Here is a 26,857-nt window from a genome sequence, read left to right as displayed (position 1 = left end):
TCATTCCCTTATATTCTTCGTTCGAGCGCCCCCTTTTTCGGAATCCCCTTTTGCACATGACCTACATCTTTTCTCCCCTTGGGTTCATCCCATGCTGTTATGCTCTGGTATTCATAGAATTCGTGTCGATGTACGTTCCACGTAAGCTACTGCCGCCGGCGTTACGCTGGACACGTGTAGTTGTATACCTTCTATGAATTGTTACTTAATATCTATCTGGTGACTCACAGTCATTCTATACAGCTTAAGTGAGCTTAAAATAAGTTAAATTATTCCACTTTTAATTTGATCTTAATATGATCACAATAGATTAAATACATGGTACATAAAATTAATGCAATTTTATACATATTTGAAGAAGTTTCACTTTAATTTCAGCTGATGTGCAGGTATTTCTCTTTGTCTCTGCGTAGTTTAGTATGTTAGATTCTGAATGAATGATTTCTTTGCAAGATTCCTTCATTCAGGATCTAACACGCTCACTATTTCAAAGGTATTTGATCATGCCTGACACCGAAGCCTCTTGAACAAGCTGCCTCCTTTTTACACTCTGAGATTGGATTGCTAGCTTTCCCATTGGTCGTTTACTGTGCATTATGGTGGATGGCTTCCTCTCATCAGATTTTCCCATCAATGCTGGAGTGCTCCAGGATTCTGTGCTCTCAACCACATTCTTCCTCCTTTCTCTGACATCAAATCCTATTTATAACTTCGCTAATGACAGTACTCTTCGTCCCTCTTCCTCAATGAACAAATCCTGCTACCCTAATATCAGATGACTCAAAATCTTCCATAACTAGTGACTTGAATACTAACTTCCTCAAATTGGGTGAAGACAACTCAGTAAATTTCAATGCCAAAAATACTCAGGCCTGCCTTATTCACTGCAAGAAAAATCCTACCTCACTCTGTCATTTTTTTTTTTATTCCTGTTCCAGTTTCTTTTCAAGATCAACTTTCTTTTGTTGGGTTGACTGCCACAGACAGTTTATCCTAGCAAAAACATATTACTTAGCCTCCTTTCTAAAACCTTGGTGCTCTTTTCCATTCTAAACGTTACTTCTCTTCCACTCGATTCTAATACTTCATAAGTCTCAGATCCAACCAAACTTGGAGTACTGTTCTTACAATTGGGATGGAGCACCCCCCCACCATACAAATTCTTGCTGATATTCAGAAGGGGGCAATTCGCTTAATAGATGACCTTTTTGTCACATTCTCTTCAGTCACTTTATCATAGGCACTCTGTTTCAGTGCTGTAACTTTTTTATAGGTACTTTCACGGGCACTGCTCCTCTGAATTGGCTGCTACCATTCCTCCACTTTCTTCTAACCATGTAAGAACCAGAGCAGCCACTGGCTAACATCCATACACTGTCTAGCTCCAAAAACACGGAACTAACTTCTCATCAGCTTCCTTCACTCCATTCACCTCTATTCTTTGGAACAATCTCCTTCATACTGAGTACAACATCTCACTCTTTAAGAAACATATCAACAGGCTACATTTTTCTCCTTGTTCGCTTGCCCACACATAGCACTGCAGTATTATAGGTCTTGTGACCTTTCATGTGTGGTAGAAAGTATTTTACCTTGGGTATAATAAATGTTAAAAATACCAAGCAATTTTAAACCTGGTTTTACTCCATTTCCCAAGTAAGCAAACAGACAAACAAGTCAAGTTTGCACCTGCAAGTGATGCAAGTCTAGCTGATCCTACAGGTAGTGCAAGACCAAGGCAACTCGTGGTAAAGGTGGCCTTGGAGATGTGTTTTGGCATTAAGGGTAAATATTAAGATTAGTGATCGGAGCTTATGCCACCTTTACCACGAGTTGCCTTGGTCTTGCACTACCTGTAGGATCAGCTAGACTTGCATCACTTGCAGGTGCAAACTTGACTTGTTTGTCTGTTTGCTTACTTGGGAAATGGAGTAAAACCAGGTTTAAAATTGCTTGGTATTTTTAACATTTATTATACCCAAGGTAAAATACTTTCTACATTTATATCTCCTCCAGAGATTTTTATTCAATAAGGTTAAAACACCTTATGGTAACTTGTTCTGGTAAAATACTTATAAGCTCTGTATTACTAAATCTTGGTATTTCTAGCCTGGCTCCCACTGATGAGACCTCAATAAAGGTTGAAACTGATCTGGGTAGTGGCCCCTTGCCTTTAATACAAAACATCATACATCCTCTCCTTGGAGATGTGTTTTGGCATTAAGGGTAAATATTAAGATTAGTGATCGGAGCTTATGCCACCTTTACCATGAGTTGCCTTGGTCTTGCACTACCTGTAGGATCAGTTAGACTTGCATCACTTGCAGGTGCAAACTTGACTTGTTTGTCTGTTTGCTTACTTGGGAAATGGAGTAAAACCAGGTTTAAAATTGCTTGGTGTTTTTAACATTTTTCATGTGTGGTGTCATCATAAAAAAATAAATAAATAAAAATGCTGTAATGTATGTAACATGTCTTAATGGTTTGATTGCAGTTATGGAAGGAGAAACTAAGGCTATGAAGATGTATTATGTCTGGTAATTGTGTATGTCCTCTGTCTAGTTTATGTTATCAGGGATGACAAACCCAAGTTTCTGGGAAGGGAAACCCTATGATCTCATATGAAATAAAATTCATTTTAGATGAAAAGTCTTTATAAAGATTTTTTATCTTATTTCTTCTAGATAAATCAGGAATGGTCAGGAAATAAATTTGAGAAACAAAGCTATATTAGAATTCATCAGCATTACTAGATGCATATATCCAACATTTTGGTTGGTTCAGATGGATTCAAAAATTAAATATCAAATGCTCCCCCTTCACCTCTCGAATACATACACTTTCTATTCAATAATCACTTCTAATATGTCTAAGCTTTCTTACAACAGGTTTTTAATCTATTAACATGTGAAAATTTTATCAGATTCATAACTATGAATTAAATTTATTTTTGAATATTAATTCAATCAATTAATTTGGCTTTGTATCTTACTTTTCCCAGTCAATCCATTCTTTTGGCTTTTCCCACTGGGAAACCTCAGTCTTGCAATTATAGTAATATTTCTTTCCAGAGGAACTAATATGTTCGGACCAATCTCCAACTTGTAATCGTTTTTCTTTTTCCTTAAGGGAGAAAAAAAAGTTCACTTGAAGAAAAAAAGCATTTGCTATTATAAAATAAAAAAAAAATACGTACAGCAAACAAGTGTTACTGGTATTTATGTGGAAGTTAGGTTGTACTATTAGAATATTTTGATATTAACAATTCTGTAAACTAAACAAAGCGTGCATGAGTGAGTGCACGCACAGACAGACAGAGCTTGGAAAGAAGTCAATGGATGCCATAGTGTGAGGAACAAACATTATGGCATTAACCTTAATAAGATGTAGGACCTTTCAGTGTGATGACATCAATCATATTCAGCATACTTTCCACAAGTGCAGGCTAGCAATCAATGGGAATTTTGGACCATTCTTCCTGCTGAAATGTAATAACTGGACTGTGGGACGGATGTCTCTTTACCTCACCCGACACTCCAGTTCACCTCACAGATGTTCAATAGGGTTGAGATCAGGGCTCTGTGGAGGCCAGTCACATGTTGAGACGTTCATGTCCACAAATCATGCAGTTACAGCAGCAGCCTTATGACATGGTGCAATGTCTTGCTGAAATAGACAACGACCAGTTCCATAGAAACATCAAATAAGGAAACACTGCATTGTCGAGAATTTTCATATACTCTTCAAAGATCAACGTTCATAGCAATGAAAACAGAAGACTGTGGATAAACCAGGAAAAACAGGACCATACCATCACACTGCCGCATCCGAATTTCATAGTTGGGGGTTATGAATTCTGGTAACATCTGTAGTGTGATTCATCACTGTATAACACAGCTTTCTTCAAGTTTCCACGTCCCACTGTACATGCTCTTTGCACTACTGAAGACAACACTGCATGTTGGTTCGGGTAATGTGGGCTTGCATATTGCAGTCCTATTATAGAAACCCATGTTAGGTATGAGCCTTAATTCTGAATGTTTTTGTGCAGATTGATGTTCTAGTCAATGTCCAGAACTCTGCACCAACGAATAGTGGTTTTTACATATTATTCTTTGCAGCACCCTACAGTCTTGTTTGATGAGTGTGGTGGGTCGTCATCTGTAGGTGGCACTTGCAGTTAACTCCCTGTACTTCTATCTCGGTATGGTATTACTCATTGTTGACCCGGGAAGGCCCAATTTGTCAACAATCTGCTGAAAAGATACGCCTGCAACATGCATCATATCATTATGCATGTTTCAAACTCTGCTAGTTTCCTTCTTGCAGCCATTTCACCCATACACAATTGTAGCAACTTGGGAGCATCATATCGCCCAATTTATACTGGCTATGAACACGTAATACAATGCACCTTGCCCATCGTGTCACGTGGGCAAGGTGCATTCGCGGTGTCAATTGACTACTTAATTGACTACTTTTCAACTGTGTGTGTGTTTTGACCTACATATTATGGTAGAGCAAATATAATAGAGCAAGGAACACATACTCTTATATCACTTATTATAAAAAACTCTTCTAGTCAGCAAAGGTATTTTTTTTTTTTTTTTTAAATATACATAGCCATAGCAGGGTTACTTAAGGATCAAAGCTGTATAACTGAGAGGAGACCTCCACATCACCTTTAAAGGAATGCGGAGAACTGACCAGGACTTCTGACCTAATGTCCAATCCTCACCTCACCTTCTCATGGTGCACCCTGTTGGGTATATACCTGGGAATGTATGAGGATGGGCTGGCAATTTGGGATTTAGCCGACCAAACTGTAATTCTTATTGGCTTAAACTAAATTATAAAATGATGGTACAACATGACAAAATTTCATGCCAGCTGGGCCGTCGCCCGGTTAAACAAGGTCCCAGTTGTTTTCACCAGGGAAAACAGTGAAAAGTCAGCTACTGGAACAAATCGTAAAAAACACTCCAATTCAACATCACCAGAGCTAAAGATTGGTACTATTAACACAAGAAGCCTGAATGGCAAAGAAATGGAGCTAGCTGAGGAATTAGATAAGCAACAGATCGACATAATAGGGGTGACTGAAACAAAAAAGACAAAAACTGGTGAGATCTTTCTGAGCAATAAATACAAAATGTTATATTCAGGCAATGACAATCAAGGAAAATAAGGAGTAGCCATAGTATTTAACAATAAATATGAGGCTAATCTTCTTGAATGGCAGGCAGTCTCAAGTGGAGTGATGTGGGCAGATATGAGAATGGGGAACTGGACAATGAGACTTATTTGTGCCTATGGTCCCACAGAAGGTTCTACTAAGGTAGAAGTGGAGGAATTTTTTAATGCTTTAGAGAAAGCATCTGACACAATGAAAAAGGAAAAGTTGGTCCTTGTTGGGGATCTAAATAGCAGAGTAGGAAATGATTGTCAAACATACAAAAATATATTGGGAAAATTTGGAAAAAAAGAGCAAAGCTAATAATAATGGCGAATATTTGTTGGATTTCTGCTCAGGACATGGACTAATTATTACTAACACCATATTCCAACATAAAAATGTGCACAAATTCACATGGAGAGAAGAGGCAAGAAATAAGAAAAGTCTCATCGCCTATGTTATTGTTGATAGTGATGTTTTCTCCCTTGATCAGGACACTCGAGGGTAAAGAGGATTTGAAATTGGAAGTGATCACTATTTAGTCTTGAGCAGGATAAAATTGAATTTCATATTGAAAAGAATAACATGTAAGAAAGTTTTAAAGCGAATAAAAGTTGAGCAGCTCTCAGATGTGAACTGTAGATTAACATACACAAAGATTATTGAAGAAAAAAATGAAAGAGTTTGAGAACAGGAACCAAATTTTAGAGATTCAGTGGCAAGCCTTGAAGAAAACCTTCATTGATTCAGCCAGAGAGGCATGTGGTGAGATTGTCTGCAAGGATAGAAAAATCACAACTCCATGGTGGACACAGGAAGTTAAAGAGGCAGTGAAGGAAATGAAGAAAGCATATCAAAAGTTCCTGGCAAATAAGTCAGCTTGTGCTCTTAGAGAATACAGAGACAAATGTAAGAAAGCTAAACACTGTGTAAAACTAGCTAAACAAAAGTCATGGGAGGACTTTGGCAAGAACATAGAAAATAAATATCAAGAAGGTGGCAAAATATTTTGGAGGTTATTGAAGAAGCTTAGAAATGGAGGAAAGAGTACCATGAAAGGAGTTAGAGAGATGATAAAGGTGACATGAGAAAGGGAGAAAAAGATATCCTTGAAGTATGGAGTAATTAATTCGAGAAATTGCTAAATGAAACAAGCAGTGATAGCACAGTGGTAAAAAACACTCAACAGGCATACAGTCAAGAATACATATCCATACTTGAAGTAGAAAAAGCCATCAAAGGCTTAAAATGTGGAAAGGCAGCAGGAGTAGATGATATTCAACAAGAAATGCTGAAGTATGGTGGTATAAAAGTCTTGCAGTGGCTGCACTGCATAGTTCAGAAGGCCTGGACAGAGGGACGAATTCCCGATGAGTGGAGTAGAGCTCTCATAGTACCCATATATGAAAAGGGAAATAAAACTGAATGTGAGAATTACAGAAGTATTTCCCTACTGAGTGTTCCTAGTAAGATATATGCAAGTATACTTGAGAAACAGTTGAGAAGAATTGTAGAAGAAAAGCTTGAAGAAGCTGGATTCCTGCCAAATAGAGGCTGTCAGGATCAGATCTTCACTTTACGACAAAAAGTGTAGAAATCAAGGGAATATAACAAAGATCTCTATTTGAGTTTTGTATATCTGGAAAAGGCATCTGATAAGGTGCCAAGAAAGAAGCTATTCAATACGCTACAGTTATATGGTGTCAATGGAGCATTATATCAAACAATACTTAGTCTGTATTTTAGTTGTAAGTCAGCAGTTAGAATTGAAGGAAGTACAGGAAGATGGTTTAATGTTAAATCTGGTGTGAGACAAGGATGTACATTATCCCCTCTGTTATTCATTATCTATAGAGATCACATTATAAAGGAAAGTGGTATTAAACACGATATCAAAATTGGAGATGTTAATGTCAGCTCTTTGCTTTATGCGGACGATGTTATACTTATCAATAAATCCACTACGAGTCTGCAAGATTCCTTGACTAAATTGAATAACTGTTGTAATAGATATCGTATGAAGGTCAGCAATAAAAAGACAAAGACAATGAAAATAGGCAGAATTGTTGAAAATGTCAACTGCATTGTGAATGGAGAACCTATGGAACAAGTAAAACATTTCGCCTACTTAGACACGATTTTTAGTGAAGATTGTAAATTAAATATGGAAATAAACAACAGAATCAACACAGCTGGTATGGTAGGAAGTCAATTGAATAAATTCATATGGAATAAGAGAGAAATTAGCCAGAACACTAAATCAGCTGTATACAAGACAGTGTTCAAACTAGTTTTAACTTATGGATCTGAGAGCTGGGTCAGAAGAAAAACACTTGACTAAAGACAAGAGACCGCAGATATGAGAGTCCTGAGAAAGATTAGAGGTGTGAATAGATGGCATCAATGGCAATATCATATTAAAAATGAGGATATTAGGAAAGAGCTTGACATTGTCAGCATCCAGGAATGCATCAGCAGAGCTAATCTCAGGTGGTATGGTCATTTAAATAGAATGGGCGAGGAAAGATTGGCAAAACAAGTGTTCTCTGCCAGGTTGACAGGAAAACGACCCAGAGGAAGACTAAGATATAGGTGGCTTGATAGGGTACAAAGTGCCTTAGATGACAGAAATATAAGATCTGATAATAACGGAGTCTTGACAAGTAACAGACTGATCTGGAGGAAAACTGTAGATAGGAAGTTATTAATGATGTAAATTTTTCATGTAGTACTATCATATCCTATACACCCCTTGAGGGTACATGGCAGGAATTTGATGATGATAGCCACAGCTTCTAATTTTTTTTAGAAAATGACAATGTTAACTAGATTATTAATTATAAAAACTTTAATTAATAACTAAATGGCTAAATGAAAAAATTAAAACTAAAAAAAAAAGTAAATGAAAAAAAAAAATTAATAGCTAAATGAAACAAGCAGTGACAGCACAGTGGCAAAAAACACTTAACAGTCTTAGAATGTAAGATTCCCAAATTTGTTGAAGTTTGGAAAGTTTTTCAGAGTTGAGTCAAATTCAAGGAATTTGTACGTGCTTGTACAAGCATGAAACACTATTCCTTGAATCTGTCTTGGGTGCATTAGACTACCCCAAGTTTATGAAGCATACATTATAAGTCCGGTCAACCCAATATAGCCCACTATGGGCACCGTTTAGGATCGACTTCTGTTGCCTTTCTTCAGCCTCATTTGCTTAGTGTGATCCCTGAATAATTGGCAATGTTACATTATAATTAATAGTCTAAAAATTATAAAATAAGTTTTTATAATTAATAATCTAGATAACATTGTTATTTCCTAAAAAATTAGAAGCTAGGTTTACCAAGGTATAAGCTTATCTAAAAGAAGTTATTGCCATATGCTGTCTGCTTTTTGACAGACCAACATACTGCACCCAATTTCAGATAACAGATGATAATCAATAAATTTCATATAATCATCAAGTGTTTCACACCCCTAATGGGCATATGACAAGTTCTGTAACTTCTTTTGTATAAAACTAATATATAATTACAACATCTGAATTTCTTGAACATCCATGTGTATAAGGATATTATTCTTATTAATGTACTCATAAATAGAATGATTGAAATGGTTCAGATTATTTATTTATTGTCACTTAGAATATATAATTCTGCATTGTTTCAATCATTCTACTTAATTTTGTCTGATTTAAAAAAAATAATGATAAATAAAAATAAAAAGTACAAAAAAGTGCAGGTAAAGAGAAAAAGAGTATTGCATAGAATTAGTGGGTGTCAAAATATTAATCGATTGGTCATTAGTTTTAGGATGTTAGGAAAGCACATAATCTACAATAATTTTAAATAACTTTGCTGAAAACCAGATTGAATGCAGATTCATTGATTATCATTTATGTTCAGCCTATAAGACCCTTCTAGCAAACAGAGAGCAATTAAATTTAAGCTTTCCTAAAGAGGGAAGAAAAACAGTAGAATAGCAGGTATCTTTGCTCCCTGTTTTGTATGATTATAAAAATTACATTATAGATAAGTGGCAATGAATACGATGTTTGGTGGCATACAATACATTCATGATGACAGCGTCATCTAGAATCAGAACAGTCAGATTACATCATTAAAAAAGGCAGCTGAATAATTGGTGACAAACATGATGAATAATTTTTCTGTGACAAAAGAGATACCGAACACTAATGAAACAAGAGGGTTTCCTAGGAAACATATCCATTATATATAAAAACATATTATTCATTCATTCGAATATTTTCAATAATTCTTTCAGAAATAATAATTACAAAAAAAAAAAGACAGATCTAATTTCTGTTTTCATGAAACAATTTTGGTTCCTTTTCCTGAATGGTCAAATTTAAGAACAGTTTAAAGATTGGCAACAAAATCATCTTATGAGATAAGTGAGCTCTATGAGCCTTTATAAATTTCAGTAATTTGCTGCAATATATTTCCTTTGTTCTTTCTTTATATTGCTATGTCAATAGAAAAAAAAAAAGTTAAAAGTAATTCAACAATTTTAATCCAAAAGCTATCCATTAAAAACAACATAATGGCAGATCACAGATGTAAAATACCTTGGTGAAATGCATATTTGAAGTTTGTCACTAAATTCTAGAATTATGCCAGTGAATAAAGTTAAATTAGGTAGTTTTTTTTTTTTAAACAGCAGCTAATAAAAAAAAAATTCTGGACTAGCAGACTGCTGTATATGAAACTCAGATGTGCCAATTTTTAGATCTTCAGAGTTGTTTCCACTGTAATATTCTTATAAAAATACATAATCTATTAATATATAACTTGAATGAAAAATTTGAATTGCATCAAATATTTTCAGGTGGCAATAATAAAGAAGTATTGCTTACCCTTCATTATATAACTGCATGCAAATTTTATTATTGTCTTCAAATTTCTCTTACATGCCCTCGAGAGTTGTGAAGGATGCTGTGATAACAGTAGATGATTAAGTTTAGATTATTAGTAACTATATCCTATCAATAATTTTCAGAGAGATCAGTCTGTTATTGTTCAGATTTCATTTATTCATCATAGATAACATTTCAGATATAATGCTTTCTTCTAACAAGTGTAATTCCATCAATCCACATAGGTCATGGTTTTCTAATGGATATTTTCCCTAACATCACACACCTGTTGGGCTAACCTTCCCTTTCCAATACTTGGTTCATTGCCATGTAGCACTAACATTGCATATTACGATACACAATTAAATAAACACACTCTAAACAGTCTAAAATCAGGAAAATACCAATAACGATTAGTGAGATCGCAAATATTAACTAAAAATAAAAGACGTGCAATGCTGCTGCTTCGAACGGGACAATGCTAGCAACCATTTATATGAAGGATTTTGGCTAAAACAACTTAGAGTAATCGTATTTCCTTTTTCTGTTGATCAAATGGAAAATGTATATACTATATTCTACTATAACCTGAGAAACTGGTTGAAAATTTTTATGTAAGGAAATGCATATGCAATGTGTTGCTGTCTGAGTGCAAATAAATTAAGATCCAAAAGCAGATGTTAGGCCAATAGCATGGGACAGAACCTAGCATATTCCTCAGCTGGTAATAATTTTCTGCTTTAAGTTCAGCCTGTAAATTTCTAAGTTACTTCCAAGGTCAATATACAGCACGATCACTATCACCAACTTTAGGCAGAAAAGTCACATCTCTTACTAAAATCCTTCCCAACACTGTAATCAATGTCTGATACTCCTTGACTTTTGAGTTCCTTCTGTCACATACCACTTAAGGAAATTCTTGCAACAGCTCAATTAAATTGGCTTCATTCTTTTCAAGAGATTTCACTGCACCCAATTAATGTTCAAATAATTAAAGTCATCCATGATGACTAATCATTCAGAACACATTAGCTTTATTTGGCCATGCATTTCATTGCCAATAGATGATCAAAACCATTGTACATCAGTATCTTTTTTTTCTTTGTTAATTTCTGCATATTTTAAACATCATCAAAACTTGCTTGAAATACTCAGAGTAATTATGGGCTGATACAGAATTCTCCAACTTCAGGATCTATTGCTACACTTTCACTTGGTGTGAAGGTTTGGTAAAAAAAACGATGGTAGAGGGGTTTCCCTCTACTCATTTTCTCACCAATGAAGGAGCACCCTAGAGTCTGTATTTTTCCCTACTCACTTCTTCCTGCACATAAATGAATTTCTCTCACTAGCTACAAATCCTATTAATATGTAGCTTTGCTGATGACAGTAGTTAGACTGCATTTTCTACCTCATTTGACAAACTTTGTAGTGTTAATCATTAGGATCCTCAAGATCTTTCATCATAATGAATGTAAATTCTGACGTTGAGCCAAGATAAATCTGTGAGCCTCAATACTACTAAAACACAGTTGTATCTTATTGCTCTCAAGAAAGCCACCCCTTCCTTCACTTATGCTTACCCTTGATAACACCAAGATCTGTACACATGATCAGATATCTTTTCTTGGACTGACACCTCCAGCTTTTCCTGACACAAACACATAGCTTCTTCAGTCTCCAAAGCTCTCAGCATTCTTTTCCACACACACACACAATGCTAAATAAATCCATCCTACTATGCAATGCTGTCACACATTTGATCTGGTGTACCAAAAACTTTCTAATAATGCTCAATGCCTTACAGAAGATTACAACTTACCACTTTTCTTTGGAACAGCCTTTATCAGTCTATCTTCCCTACCTACATGTGGCAGTTATATGCTATAGGGTTTGCAATGTTTCACAGGTGGATATAAAGAATTGGGAATGAGAGTGCTTGAAGAAGCTGAAATCTGAATTTCTGTTAGGGGAAGTGGTGTTCTGCAGACTGGAGAACTAAGATTTGGAGTTGGAACTAAGATAGTGTATATTTGAGAGTGTTTGGGAGGTTTTTTTCTGAATGAAATTTATTTCTCTTTGATTGACTTTTAATGATTTGTTTTGGAATAGTTCAAAATACATCAATTGCATAAGCATGAAAGCAAAATCTGGAAACCAACAGGTATCACAAATTTCATTTATTAGTTCATTGTACATAGTAATTAACAGTTTTTCCACGTGGCTATACTATAAATAAAGATGCCAAGAAATTATATTCTTAGTTTGATCCTTTATTCAAGCATAAGCAAACAAAATTTGCACGTGAAGTAATTTTACGACTGAAGTTACTAATGACTTCATATAATTTGCCTTAGTATCCCATAATGAAAAGCACCTATCCTTATGGACATGTATTTTGCTATGCATAATGGAAAGGGGGTCACTACACAGACAGGTTTCAACCTTTACTTAATTAAGGCAATTAATATGAAGTCATCAGCCTCTATATACAAGTTGCCCAGTCATGAAGTTACTTCATGTGCAAACTTTGTTTGCTTACATTTGGATAAAGGATTAAACCAAGAATATTATTTCTTGGCAACTTTAATTTATAGTATAAACAAGTGGAAAAACTTTCAACATTTATCTCTAATCAAGAGTATTTTAGTAACAAGATGTGACAACAAGGTGGTTACTTGTATATCGAAATATGACGTGCATTACTTCAACCTTGGTATCACTTCTGGGCCTGGCTTCCAGTGATGAGACCTCAAATAAAGTCAAAGGGTTCTTCTTGGTGGCAGGTTGGGCCTGCCACTGAGTGGAACTACTGCTAAGTTAAATGATATAATCCTTCAGATCACTCATTGTTGAGTAATCTGAGGGATCACATGAGTTTTTGAGGAGGTATTCCTGCACTTAAACAAACCTCAATAGAGGTCAAAACCAGTCTGGGTAGTGACCCTTCCCATAATGCATAAGGATATGTGCTTTGCATTATGGATTACTAAGGCAAGTGATGCGAAGTCATTAGTAAAGAATTAAACATAAGGATTAAACGAAGAATATAATTTCTTTCCATCTTTAATTTATAGTAATTAACAGTTAACTTTCTGGCAATCGGTTGTTGCAAAATTCCACAAATCATTAATTATAATAAGCAATATCAGTTTAAAATATTTTTTGATTTACTGAAATTAAATTACAGTTTCAGGAGTTTCTAAAGTACTAAACTTAAATTATTATTATTATTTTTACTGTAGTGCAACGTTTTTGCACATCAGAGGCCAAAATTAAAGAAGGCTTTAATTAATAATAAGCCAACAAATAGGTAACTGCTCACCACTCCATTATTTATTCAAAGAGTAGAGCAAAGATGAGTGTGGACCTTGAATATGATATAATACAGTACCCAAAAAATAAGAGATGAAAAACCATACTGGCAGTAAATTGTGTTAGGAATATCTAAGAAATGGAAAAGTGCCACAAACAACTCAAAGTTCAAAATAATTCATATAAAATGAAGATAAAGATATTTGGGATGTCTAGAGTAATTATTCTGAAAATTATTACATTAGGTGAGAAACAGAAAATATCCAGGAGGAATGCAATCAGAGGAGTGCACGCATGCACGCACACACACTCTTGTAGTAGGAAATGATGAAATATGTGGTATAAAGGTTTTGAAATGACTGTACTGAATAATTCAAGGGACTTCGTTGCAAGTTTGAATTGCAAATGACTAAAATAGAACCATAAATGTAAAAATGTATAAAAAATGGAAATAAAAATGAATGTGGAGATTACAGAGGAATGTTTCAGGAAAGGTTAAGAAAAATTACTGAAGCATACACTGGCGAAGAACAAGATTGATTCGAGCCAAATAAGATCGTGAAGTTCAGATTTTTATCTAATGAAAAATTGTAAAGAAATCTTTTTCTTCTTCATCTTCTCTTCAAGGATTAGGCATTTGCCCATTCCAGTTTCACTGGTCTTCCTATCTCTCTCTTTTTCCCTGTGGTCTATATATATATATATCCAATTGTTTTGGTAGCTGATATCTTTCCATTCTAAATAGATGTTCTTTCCATTTCTCTCTATATTCCTTGATCTTTTCATTTATGTCATAAATATCTAGTTCTTTTCTGATGTCTTCATTTCTTATATGGTCCAATTTTGTGCATCCTTTAATTGCTCTTAAAAATCTCATCTCTGTAGCTTGTATTTTACTTTCATTTTTCTTTTTAATGGCCCATGTTTCTAAGCCATATAACTGAATGGGAATGGCCATTACTTTATAAAATTTTAGTTGAGTTTCGCATGCTGTTTTTTTTATTCAATGTCCTTTTAATTGTTCCACAGATTTTCTGAAATTACTTTATTTTTCCATCCATATCTTTATGTTGAAGATATGTCATTATGCTTCCTGACTAGCAAATAATCCCTGACAGTTTATCAGATCATGCCTGGAGGGTCTGAGGGATGTGGTGTTTTATACAGATGGAACTGTCAAAGCCATGTGCGTGGACTAGAAGAATGGGTTACCTCTGTGCGACCAGTATCATCTTCCGTTACACATCCCTACACTTTATGTAACTCTTCCTTCAACTATGAACAAAGGCTAATGAAGAATATTCAAAATTCAAAGAGTTTTACTGCAGATCACACAGAACTTTTACAGATGGAACTGTAAACAACGCCACCACTACCACCACAAAAAAACTAATAATACTTGCAAAAGTTTCAATATCCATTTCTCCAATATTTTTGGCCATAACAACAATTTAAATTACATCCTCTGTCCAAAAAGAAACCAAACTTTTTGAAAATAGAAGAAACTAGTGACGCCACCTGTTGTATCTTTTTGTTGTCAAAAGCAGCAACTTCATTAGTGTTGTGTCAACTGTTTATGGCATTTGTTTCATTAGAAGCTGAGTTATAGTGCCAAGAGTAACAGCGTGTTTTGACGAACAGTTGGTTGTCACGATGTCCATGCCGTATGCGACGAATTCTCGCTATCAATCGCTTCAAAACTTCGAAATAAAATTCACCATTGACCGTTTGGCCAGGCAAAATGAATTCTTTCTGAATAAGCCCTTGGAATCGCAGAAACAAATCAGCATTGTCTTTACTTTTGACTTCTCCAAGCGACTTTTTTCGGATGCCCCTCTTCTGGTGGTCTCCACTCAGCACTCTGGCGTTTTGTTTCAGGCTCATACTCAAAACACCACATTTTGTCACCAGTAATGATCGTTTCAAGAAAGTTTGAGTCCTTACAAGCGGTTTTAATGAGGTCCTTGCAGTGTTCAATTTGATAAATTTTTTGGTCGTCGGTCAACTTGTGGGGAACAAATCGCGAATTCAATTTATGAAAGCCCAAACTCTCGGTCAAAATGTTGTGCACAGTTGATTTTGGAATCTCCAATTCATTTTCAATCTCATGGATGTTTTCGGGTTTTCTTTGAGGAAATCACACACTTTTTGAATGTTAACTTTGCTCAGTCCAGTTTTTGGACTGCTCAGCTTTTCGTCGTCTTCAAGTGTCTCACGACCACTTTGAAATCGCTTAAACCACTCTTAAACTTGAGTACAGGATAAGCATTCATCACTGTATGCTTTTTGAAGCATTTGATGCGTATCGCTAAAACTTTTACCAAGTTTAACACAAAAGTCAATCACAGCTCTCTGTTTGAAACTCATTTTCCGACCATTCGTCAAAACACACTGTCCCTCTTGGCACTATAACTCAGCTTGTAATGAAACAAATGTCATAAACAGTTGACACAACACTAATGAAGGTTGCTGCTTTCGACAACAAAAAGATACAACAGGTGGCGGCAATAATTTCTTCTATTTTCGAAAAGTTTGGTTTCTTTTTGGACAGAGGGTGTATGTGCACAACCATTTACAACAATCCAAACCAGACATGTTATTCCTAAAAGAACCCCAGCTGGAAACCTCAACAATCACTATCCACTTCAACTACTCAAACTACACTTTATACAATTCCTTCCATATCATATGGAAGGTTTAGTATCTTTGATATTCCATGTCAGAGAATGCTAAACTATGAATATTCCTATTCCTGCTGCAATGTTTAGAGAAATTAAGACAATGCAAATACACTATACTGAAATGAGTACCACTGAGACCTCCCATTTTAAAACATAACATACTGTTATATATTATTATTATAACAGTGTCTCCATGGAGTCGAGTCAGAAGACTCATTGTGGGAGACCCTACATTAACACAAACTAACCATTATTTCACATAATACCAATCATTCACAGACAAAGCACTCACACTTCTGGCAAAGCATTCTACACATTCACCACCCTCCAAGCAAAAAATCTAGTCTTAACACTTTTGTTAACCACAACTCTTATACAAATTTCCAGGGATGACCCCTTGTTCTCTCCCTTCCTGCATTGTACAGAAAATGTCACCAGTATCAATCCTATAAAACCACTTTAATAACTTATATGCTTCTATCATACCTCCTCTCTTATGCCTATCAACTAGTTTTTGAAGCCCCAGATTTTCAATCTATCTTCAAAAGAAACACTTCAGACACCTGCAACAATCTATGTCACTCGCCTCTGGATCCTCTCCACTGCTTCTATATCACCAAGGAATCCAAAGTGACTAGATCCATGTACAATAATCCAGATGTGGCCTTATAAAGTGAAACAATAACTTTCCTGTCCCTGCTTGTCAGTGTGTTCTTCAACAACCATGTAATTTGATATATATATATATATATATATATATATATATTCCTGTTATCATGTGTCTTCTATATTGCTATAGAAGATAAACAGTCAAATGTAGATCATACCATCAATGGAACATGGTGAAGAAATTATGGACTATAAAAGATGTGTTATCATATAATTCAATTTGTGCAATTAGCAAAGGAATACATCATCTAAAATCACTGTAGGCAACAATAGCAGCCAACAGAAATGTAATGATGCTACCTGAGCAAAAAAAGTTATAGGGAGACTCAAGAGGATAACACTAAGGGTGATATGGAAACCAAAAGCACAGCCATTTGATGTAGAAATAATCATTAAGAGTTTAGAGAATACAGATTAGTAATAAGATATTACACAGAGAGCTGCATCGTTTCAGCTTGTATGGAAGAGGCAGTGGATATCAGCCAAACATCAACCATGACAATCAATAATGCAGACTATACTGATGTAAAGAATGAGTTTTTGTAATGGCACTTGTGACATAGTAATGACATACTCACAAGTATAACAATTTTATCATTGCAAATATTTCAACCCGAAACTATCAGGTCATCATCAGTGCACTCTAGATCCTCTCTGGATGTTCAGTCTTCACCTTGTGAAGACTGAACAAAGAAATGTTATTCCTTTTTACAGATCTGAGTCATGTGCTGGTACCACCAAATGAATGGTTACAAAGTAAAATAAAAACATTTTGAAATACAATAGACAAACAAATAATTAAATCTAAATGACATGGAAAAAAATTGTACAAAAAAAAAAAGGGGGGGGGGGGCATGCTGTTGATTGCCATTTATGGGCAGAGTCTCCCAACTATTGCAATGGATAGACAGTCATTCCAATTTAAGGTTGGGCATTGTAAGAGCTTCAGCACTCTCTTCTTTATCTGCTCAAACTTGATACCAGTTTAAGTGCCAGTGCAAGTTTAAGTAATGGTGCAAAGAACATTACAATTGTTTTGTATTGTGTTAAACCTCTGCAATACGTAATGATAATCATGTTGTACCCTATTTTACGTGAAGGAGTACGAGTAAATGAATGCAGTTGTGGCAGAAGACTGGGTATGCCCAGGAATATTATCCCAACTATGATGTTTGGTAGTGTGGCAGTGATGGTCGGGACCCTGCTATGGACACAGACCTTTGACTTGAATGCTTCCAAAATTAATTGGCAGTTTTATGGAATAGACTGATGTCTCTTTACAAAATAATGCATTAATGTCATACTCTTATATGATTTGAGGAAAATAATGTGGAACTTAAATGGCTTTCAGAGGAACCCAAACTAACCCAAAAGTTTGGGATAACTGCAATGTCAGGTGTGAGCCAGACCAAAGTATCCAACAACAGACCATGCAATCTTTCTTCTACATTACATGATGAGAAATTACAGAGCAGACTGCCCTGTTTACTGTGCAACACTTGAAGCCCAGGATGTACATCTTGGACTTCAAAGTCCTGTATATCCTGGACTTTGAGGGTGCATATAAAAAAACACTGATGGTATGGTAATAAAGGAAATCAGTTATACTATTTCAAAATTAAATGTGATAGTGTAATTAAGCGTGCATCTTTGTCTTACACCTGATTTTACATCACATTTTCTTCATGATTGTTTAATGATTGTTGTAAACAATCCTGAAAAGTAGAAATTAGAAGAAACATGAAAATGATAACAATTAGCTCTGCAAATTCCTTCCTACAGCACACACAAAATTGAAATAAAAGTATTCATTAGGTACCTTCCTCTATAAGAAATATATAATAAAACATTGAATGCTAATTACTTAATACCCCAAAAGGTTTAAAGACAACATATACCTCTGTGTGACTCCTATCATGGTTACTACGATGAGCAGCAGCAGCTGTACCTTCTCCACTTTTTCGGGATGATACACTAGAGGATATCTGGTGATCTTTGCTATTACTGCTGCTGCTACTGCTACTACTGCATCCACTGATAGCCTTAATGCTTTTATGTGAAGGAGATTTACTGGACACTGAAGGAGAAAAAAAAAAAGATTGTTAACTATTTAATCAAATTTCATAAATATGATTCATTTTTTCAAGAAAGCTGCTCATGGATTCTTAATTAAAATTACATTATATGTTTATTTAAAGGCAGTGTAAAAAGTCGGAAATATTTAACAAAATCCTAAGGCTTATCTAAGTTAATATCTCAAAGCTAGATTAGTGAATTAAGTTTTACCTCACCAAAATTAAAAGGTCATTATTTTACAAGAATCCATAAATGAATTAAAAATTATACCGTTCAGTAAATCACAAAAATTCAATCCTGTATGAAGAGAACAGATGTTAAGAACATTTCAACACACTTCACAAGCCATTAGCTTGCAAACTTTGTGTACACTTTCCTTTTAACTTGGAATAAATTTTGTAAATAATAACATAATCTATTTTTAACCAAGAAATATTGTCACTGCTTTATAATGCTGAAGTATGCAAAATGAAATGTACTAACTGATGACAACCAGTATCTTCAATAAAGAAACTGCTTTATTTATTTATTTATTTTTATTAACAAATCAAAATTTTAGTAACAAATGGATAGATCATTTCATGGGGAAGGGCCCATTATTTAGACACCACCTTTGTCCAAATATAATAAAAAAATGTCAGTCCTACTCAAACAATGATGTATGCAATATATAACGCATAACTGACTTTTGATCCTACCCATTCACAAAAACGCTCCTAAAATTACTAGACTGTTATATCCAGGCCACCTGAAACCATTCAAAAACTTCACTTTATAATCATACCCCCCCCCCCCCATCTCCACCCACATATATGCAACAGACAAAATTTATGATTGCCAAAATTACACAAATACCTTTGAGACTAACAGTACTTATTCTCTTTCATATCAACTGGCCGCTCATGAGTGGCAATGATACCTCCAATGTCAAAATTCCATGCACTTCAAATCTTGCATCTCAAAGAAATAGGATGTTTTTCATCAAAGTTATGTGGCCAAATGGAGAACACATCTTCAGTGTAACATTTATCCATATTTTGAGTGTGAATGGAGTTGAGAACAATTTTTTAAAGTGTTCCATGAAAGATTACTGAGGAAGCTATAAGTGTGCCTTCGTTCTGTTTGCAGGTTTTTCATGCTGATTAAAATAACCAGATTGCAAGGTAAAGGTAATGATACCTCCAGGTAGAAATATCAGAGGGAAAAAAAAGAAAGTATGAATAAGTTCTGAGATTTCTTTTAGTGAACAAGTTCTTACTGATACCCAACCATAACATCAGTACATGAGGATTATGTCTGACAACATGGAGGCAGTGTAAACAGCAAACAGTCAAGAATCTATTTTACAATTGAAAACAAAAATAACTATCATCTTTCCCATGTCACTCGTCACCTGGCTACCAAGGATATTTATCCTTTTCCATCTGCAGAAATCATAAATAACAGGTGCATTCATCATCTCTTCCAACAGTACAATGTTATTAAATATAGCAAACAATAAAGAAATATGGAGTAAACCAAAAGTATATACAGCTAATAGAATATGTGAAAAAAGCAATCCTAGTATACTTGTATATGAATAAAGCAGCCTATTCCAAATAAGCAAAGAAGTATGCCAAGGAGATACTATCACATGCAAATTATTCAATGTAGTATTAGAATATGCCCTGAGTGAAGCAGATCAGAGAGAGAGAGAGAGAGAGACAAAGGGATTAATATCAATAGTAATAAAATAATCATTTACAATATGCTGATGATATTGTAGTAATACCAACAAAAAAACAGAACTAGAAGAAATGAATGAATTAAATACAGTATTGCATAAAGTAGGATTACACATAACTTACAAAAAACTAAATGAATGACAAATATCAAAGGAAACCAGATAATAAAACAAATAATAATAGACAATAGCAAAACAGAGCAAGTACAAGAATACATATATCTTTAAAGAATTTTTACATGTTAAAAAATAAGTTTTTATGAAGAAATAAAAAGAAGCTAGATGGGTGGCTTTTGGAAAACTGAAAAGATTCCTGTGCAGAAAAATAAAATCAGACTATAGAGCCACTTTTGAACTAGTGTAACACACCATTTATGACCTATGGTGTGTTACACTAGTTGACATGACCAATAACCAAACAAATACTGGACAAAATAAAGGAAACTGAGCATAGAATGAAGAGAGCTATGCTAACCAACAGAATGAAAGACAAAATAAGGATTGATGATATAAGAAAAGAAAGAAGAGTGCTGGATACAGGGGAAGAGATTTTAAAATTAAAAGGAGATGGGCAGGACATATTGCACAGCTGAGAAGCAAAAACAAGCACCCAATTCATGAAGAAGATGGAAGAATGTAGTAGAGAATGTTGGCATCAGGAAGCCTATAACCAAAAATGGTTATAAACTAGGGTTTAGAAGAAGAACACACACACTTGTATTTTTTCTATTATTATTTTTAGTCTCTAAGTGCAGGGTGTTCAAACAATGTTCTCTGAGACTAAACCTGGAACTTTTACAAGCCACTTCAGGCTTCCAATAAGAGGGTGGTGGTCACAACAAGTGATAAACAATCAAAACATCAATACCCATGGTGGAATTTGACATCACATCCTGGAGAACAGATCTGCTAACCACTTGGCCAACCAAGACCAGTATTTAAGTTTATTTTGAGCACCTTCACAGATTCTTTTAATATAGGAGACTCATTAAAACATACCAAAATGTCAAGATCAAATTTTGATAAGCACACTGCTATTTGCTACAGCAAATGATTCACTATAAACAATTAGTCCCGCGGTCTCTAGGAGTTTGCGAGAAATCTGGACACCATGCATCGGAAGATTAGCAACATGAGTGTGTGGGCAGAGTAATTATCATGGGGAAACTTCAACTATGGAGGATATACGAGGGTTGTTTGAAAAGTTTGGTAAATTTTCAATAGACTGTGACACAATTTGTTCATTCATACCGAGTCAAACCAGTTTTTTCTAGCAATGTGGCATGCAATAAATTGTGTTAATAAAGATGTGTTCTCACATTTTTATTAACCAAAATTTTATTTATCACATTTTATTTATCCAAAAATATCTTGCACATCTATCCTCCTATAAAAAAACTTCTTTCAATCTAACTTTACAGTAAGCATTTTGTGAAGCTTTCTGTTTTGCCAGCCTTGTTGGCAAAGTGGTTAGCATATCCGCTCTCCAAAAAACAGGCTGCAGGTTTGAGTCCTACTGTGTTTGTGATTGTCTTTAGGTGGGAGATGAATTTCATCACTGAGTGTGAGACTGCCCCCACTCCCTGACTAATTGGGGGCCTGAAGTGGCTTGAAACAGTTCCATGGCTGGTCTCTAAAGAAGGGTAAATGAACCAGGTTAAGAAATAAAAAAAGAAACCTTTCATGACAAAACAGCAAAAAATCTGAAGACAATAATCCAGATGTGGTCATATCAAGAGGGATAGTACCTTTCTTATGCATACCTGTGGATGAACACAAGTAGACATAGAAAAATGCACAGTGGATCGCTTTGTACATGGTTCACAAAGTGAGCCACTATGCTATTTTTGAACTTCAAAACCATTTACACCATCACTCTGATTGCTAATCACACTTATTTTTGTGCTATCTCATTAAAACACATAATCTGATACCGTGCAATATTTAACTACTAATCATTATCCTTTCTCCACAATATCAGACTTTCGCATCTCTTGTAATATTTCTCTGTATCATTTTAATTTAACCCTATCCTCCCGAGGTTAACATCATCAGTAGACAACTGAAAATGTTATTATCCAAATCATTCCCAATTATCATTAACATACAAACTAAAGGAGTGATCCGAGCACAGCGCATTCTGCCACATCACCATCAGTTTCCTTCTGATTCTCCACTACTGTACACTAGCCTCTGATAACTATCACCATCTTTTTATATTACCAGCTTCACACCCATTCTCATTTGCTCCAATTCGTATAATAGATTTTTGTCAGTATCAAATGCTTTCAAAAAGACAGCAACATCACTGTGTCACCATTTCTTCCTGTCTATTGCTATTATAGAAGTGAGTAAGTTACAAAGATCTCCTTCTGGCAAAGCCATGCCCACTCTTCAACAGAGTATCATATTCCTATATACCATTCTTCCAATCTCTTAACCACCATTACTACAGAAATACACCTTGTCTATAACTTGTTTATCACTCCTTTATGTCAATTTTTGCACGTGTTTGGGAACTTCTCATAAGTCTGGTCACCATATTACTCTTCACATTTCTTCCATGTTTTATTTTTCATACAGCTTCTGCTTAATGATAGTACTGATTCATTTAATTACTTCCCCCCTCCCCTAACTATTTTCCATATACTGATAATAGCTTTCCCTTGTAGCTTATGATGTCATGCACTGCCCCAAGTTAGTTTCTAAGTTTGTCATAATTACCTTCTCTGTATTTCTGCATATATTATTCTTAAGTGTAAACTTCACATGCCTGCCCACCTCCTGGGTCAAAGACTTCATCATTCTCCCTCAACTGGGACGAAATCCTTTGATGTTATTTGTCAAACAGAACACTTTCAAACTCAGGTCCTCTCCATCATAATGCTGTTTCCTCTTTCCACTTTATGCCATCACAGTTATCTTCCATGATGATTACTTGTCTTGTGTTCATCAAGCTGATATGAATACATTCTATACACCATTCCATTACACCCCAGGTCTATAAGAGCCAACTATGCATTTTGTCCTCTTGGAGTCCATAGTCCCCTCAAAACACTATTTCTTATGATCCTACTATGACTGTATTGAAAGCACAGTCAGCAAGACCAGATTAACCATAGTTATGACAGCAGATGTATTTTTTTATGTTCTTCCAGCAAGAAACCACTTACAGTAAATTCAGAAGAGAAAGACTATTTTTAGAATCTGTTGCTGCTCTTAAAAATCAGCCTAATTTAAATATGGTTGCATAAAGCTTCCATAAAGCTTGGAACACTTCGAGATCCAAGTTTACATCCTATGCTGCCAACAGGTGTCTATCGAGGGGTGCCCTAGTTAGGACTCTAGTCTTTCGTCCATTTGTGTTTTAGTTAGTTTTGTGCTGCCTTTGAGTGTATACATATTACAAGTCTCATTATGTACACTCTGATGATGTCTCTGTAACTGAGACGAAATACTGAAAGCATTAAATACTACTTTTAATTGTTCTAGTGCTATTTCACTCCATTAAACTTTTATCACGAGTTTCTCTCAGCACCTAAGCCTTAACACACGGAGTGAAGCCTTCTGCTAGAAGAAATAGCATGGTTGCAAATTCCCTTTCCACACACAGTTAGTAGAACAATCACTAATCCATGCCCAGAGGGATTTGAAACCACAGCCTCTTGGCTGGAGAGTGGATATACTAACCACTTGGCCAGCCAGGTTGGCTGATTTTCTTCACTGCTTTAGATAAGTGAAATATGCAGTAATAGATTCGATAATAAGTTATACGTATGAAGAATTTCATCAAACATATAGTTCTATTTTGTAAAAATATAACTAATATTTATGTCAAATATAGAATATAGACCTCTGTACGTTTTGTAATAGTGTGATTAACAAGGCCCATGAGCACTAGTTTAAGAGATTTTTAAAAAATTCATTTTGGTGTATTTTTTACTTATTCTGAAAACCCCACTTTAGAGGCAAAACATGGAACTTTTACAAGGCTACTTTAGTCCTCCAATAAATGGGGAAGCTGTCTCATACTGAGCAATGAAACCCATCTCTGACCATAGGAGAAAAAAGATTTCATCTCTTGGTCTAAGGCAACCAAGACTAAGATAGTTAAAGGGCAGTTCAGAGTATGCACTGAACATCAAAATGTTATCAAAAGCAGAAAGTTTTCAAATGACTGGGCTACACACATTTGATATGCCTACTATTAACATTGTAAATTCTCTATACATCTAACATATGAGTTAGCCAACCACTTCAAAATATGCCACTTTAAATTGTTTCGGTATTGTTTAAGAAATTTTTATGACTTCAAAAAAAAATAAATAAAAATAATTAATAAAAAAAAAACTGTTTTAATCCTATATTCAGATATGCCTATAAGACCACAAATTTATTTCCCTGAGTTTACCAATGATTCTTGTATTTTTTTCCCTAATTCTAAGAATTTAAATGAAAATACTTGTATGGCTGATCCTATTTGTTTATTTGGTGTTTTGGATGTGGCTTAAGATGGAATGAAGATTTTTACTGGTGGGGTGGTGTATTACTGCAAGTTCAATAACTGCAAGTTATTGAAATAAAGATAACTACTCAAAAAATGAATGTATAGTAAAATATCACAACATAAATACATAAAAAAATTCCATAACGAAAGGAATCAGACAAGGTGATTCTTAAAGTCCACATTTGCTTAACATAATTATGGATGTTATTTAAGAATAACATAATTTAATTTCTGTTACTTAAATTATGTTGTTCATCATCATCAAATTCCTGACATTTACCCTCAAGGGGGCATACAGGATATGATGGTACTACATGAAAAATTTACATCATTACTAACTTCCTACCTACAATTTTCTGCCAAATCAATCTGTTAAATGTCAAAGCTACAACATTGTCAGATCTTATATTTATATATCTATCTTCTAAGGCACTTTTAACCATATCAATCCAAGTATATCTTGGTTTTCTTCTGGGTCTTTTTCCTGCCAACCTGGCAGAGAACACTTGTTTGGCTAATCTTTCCTCACCAATTCTATTTAAGTGACCATACCACATGAGATTAGCTCTGCTAACACATTCCTGGATGCTGACGATGTCAAGTTCTTTCCTAATATCATCGTTTTTAATATGATATTGCCATTGATGCCATCTGTTCATGCCCATAATCTTTCTAGACTATCATATCTTCGGCCTCTAGTCTTTGGGCAAGTGTTTTACTTCTGACCCAGCTCTCAGATCCATAAGTTAAAATTAGTTTGAACACTGTCTTGTATACAGCTAATTTAGTGTTCCGACTAATTTCTCTCTTATTCCATATGAATTTATTCAATTGACTTCCCACCATACCAGCTTTGCTGATTCTGCTGTCTATTTCTATATTTAATTTACAATCTTCACTAAAAATCGTGCCTAAATAGCTGAAATGTTTTACTTGTTCCACAGGTTCTCCATTCACAACCCAGTTGATATTTTCAATGATTCTGCCTATTTTCATTGTCTTTGTCTTTTTATTGCTGACCTTCATACCATATCTGTTACAACAGTTATTCAGTTTAGTCAGAGAATCTTGCAGATTTGTAGCGGATTTATTGAGAAGTATAACATCGTCCACATAAAGCAAAGAGCTGACATTAACATCTCCAATTTTGATATCAGGTTTAATACCACTTTCCTTCATAATGTGATCCATATAGATAATGAATAACAGAGGTGATAATGTACATCCTTGTCTGATACAAGATTTAACATTAAACCATCTTCCTGTACTTCCTTCAATTCTAACTGCTGACTTACAACTCAAATAAAGACTAAGTATTGCTTGATATAATGATCCCCTGACGCCATACAACTGTAGCGTTTTGAATAGCTTCTTTCTTGGCACCTTGTCATATGCTTTTTCCAGATCAACAAAACTACTTTTTCTAGCTGACAGCTGTAAATTGTCCTACTTTCGCCAAACAGGCAGGAGAGCGAATATCAGGATTTCAGAACACAAAGACTACATCCGGTTTCACCAGTACAGCCACTCTGGGCTGGCTGACCATGCCTTAGATACCGGACATAGAATTCGTTGGAAGAAAACTAAAATCGTACACCGCAGCAAGTTCAAGTACAAAAGATTATTCATGGAATCATCAGAAGCTCTAAAAAAAGTTCCAAACCTCAAGAAATTTGGGTGCATGAAACTACTCCAAATTTGGGAAGCCTACATTATGAGAACTTCAGCCCAACGGCCAAGACAACCCAATTAGCCTGCTAGGGGGCACCATTAGGACTTTAGGTACAATACTAGTTTCTTGCCTTCTTCCTCATTTGCTTTTGTTAGTGCCTGCGTG

The 26,857-nt window shown here is 35.1% G+C and overlaps 1 protein-coding gene across 3 annotated transcripts in view; it reads right to left on the bottom strand.

Moving 5' to 3' along the window:
* The window catches only part of wcy (WW domain-containing adapter protein with coiled-coil wacky), a 257,173-nt gene that overhangs the window by 145,710 nt on the left and 84,606 nt on the right, over positions 1-26,857 (bottom strand). For all 3 annotated transcript variants that reach the window (XM_090413481.1, XM_090413500.1, XM_090413489.1), the window contains 2 exons: positions 18,613-18,791; positions 2,993-3,123 (listed from right to left, as the gene is read on the bottom strand). In XM_090413481.1, coding sequence (XP_090269607.1) covers positions 2,993-3,123; positions 18,613-18,791 — 310 coding nt within the window. The remainder of the gene's footprint in view (positions 1-2,992; positions 3,124-18,612; positions 18,792-26,857) is intronic.

Source organism: Typopeltis vanoorti, chromosome 2, assembly GCF_054136105.1.
Source record: "Typopeltis vanoorti isolate ZY-2024b chromosome 2, IOZ_Tvanoo_1.0, whole genome shotgun sequence".
Classification (NCBI taxonomy): Eukaryota; Metazoa; Arthropoda; class Arachnida; order Uropygi; family Thelyphonidae; genus Typopeltis; species Typopeltis vanoorti.
This window is presented reverse-complemented; position numbering and strand designations above follow the sequence as displayed.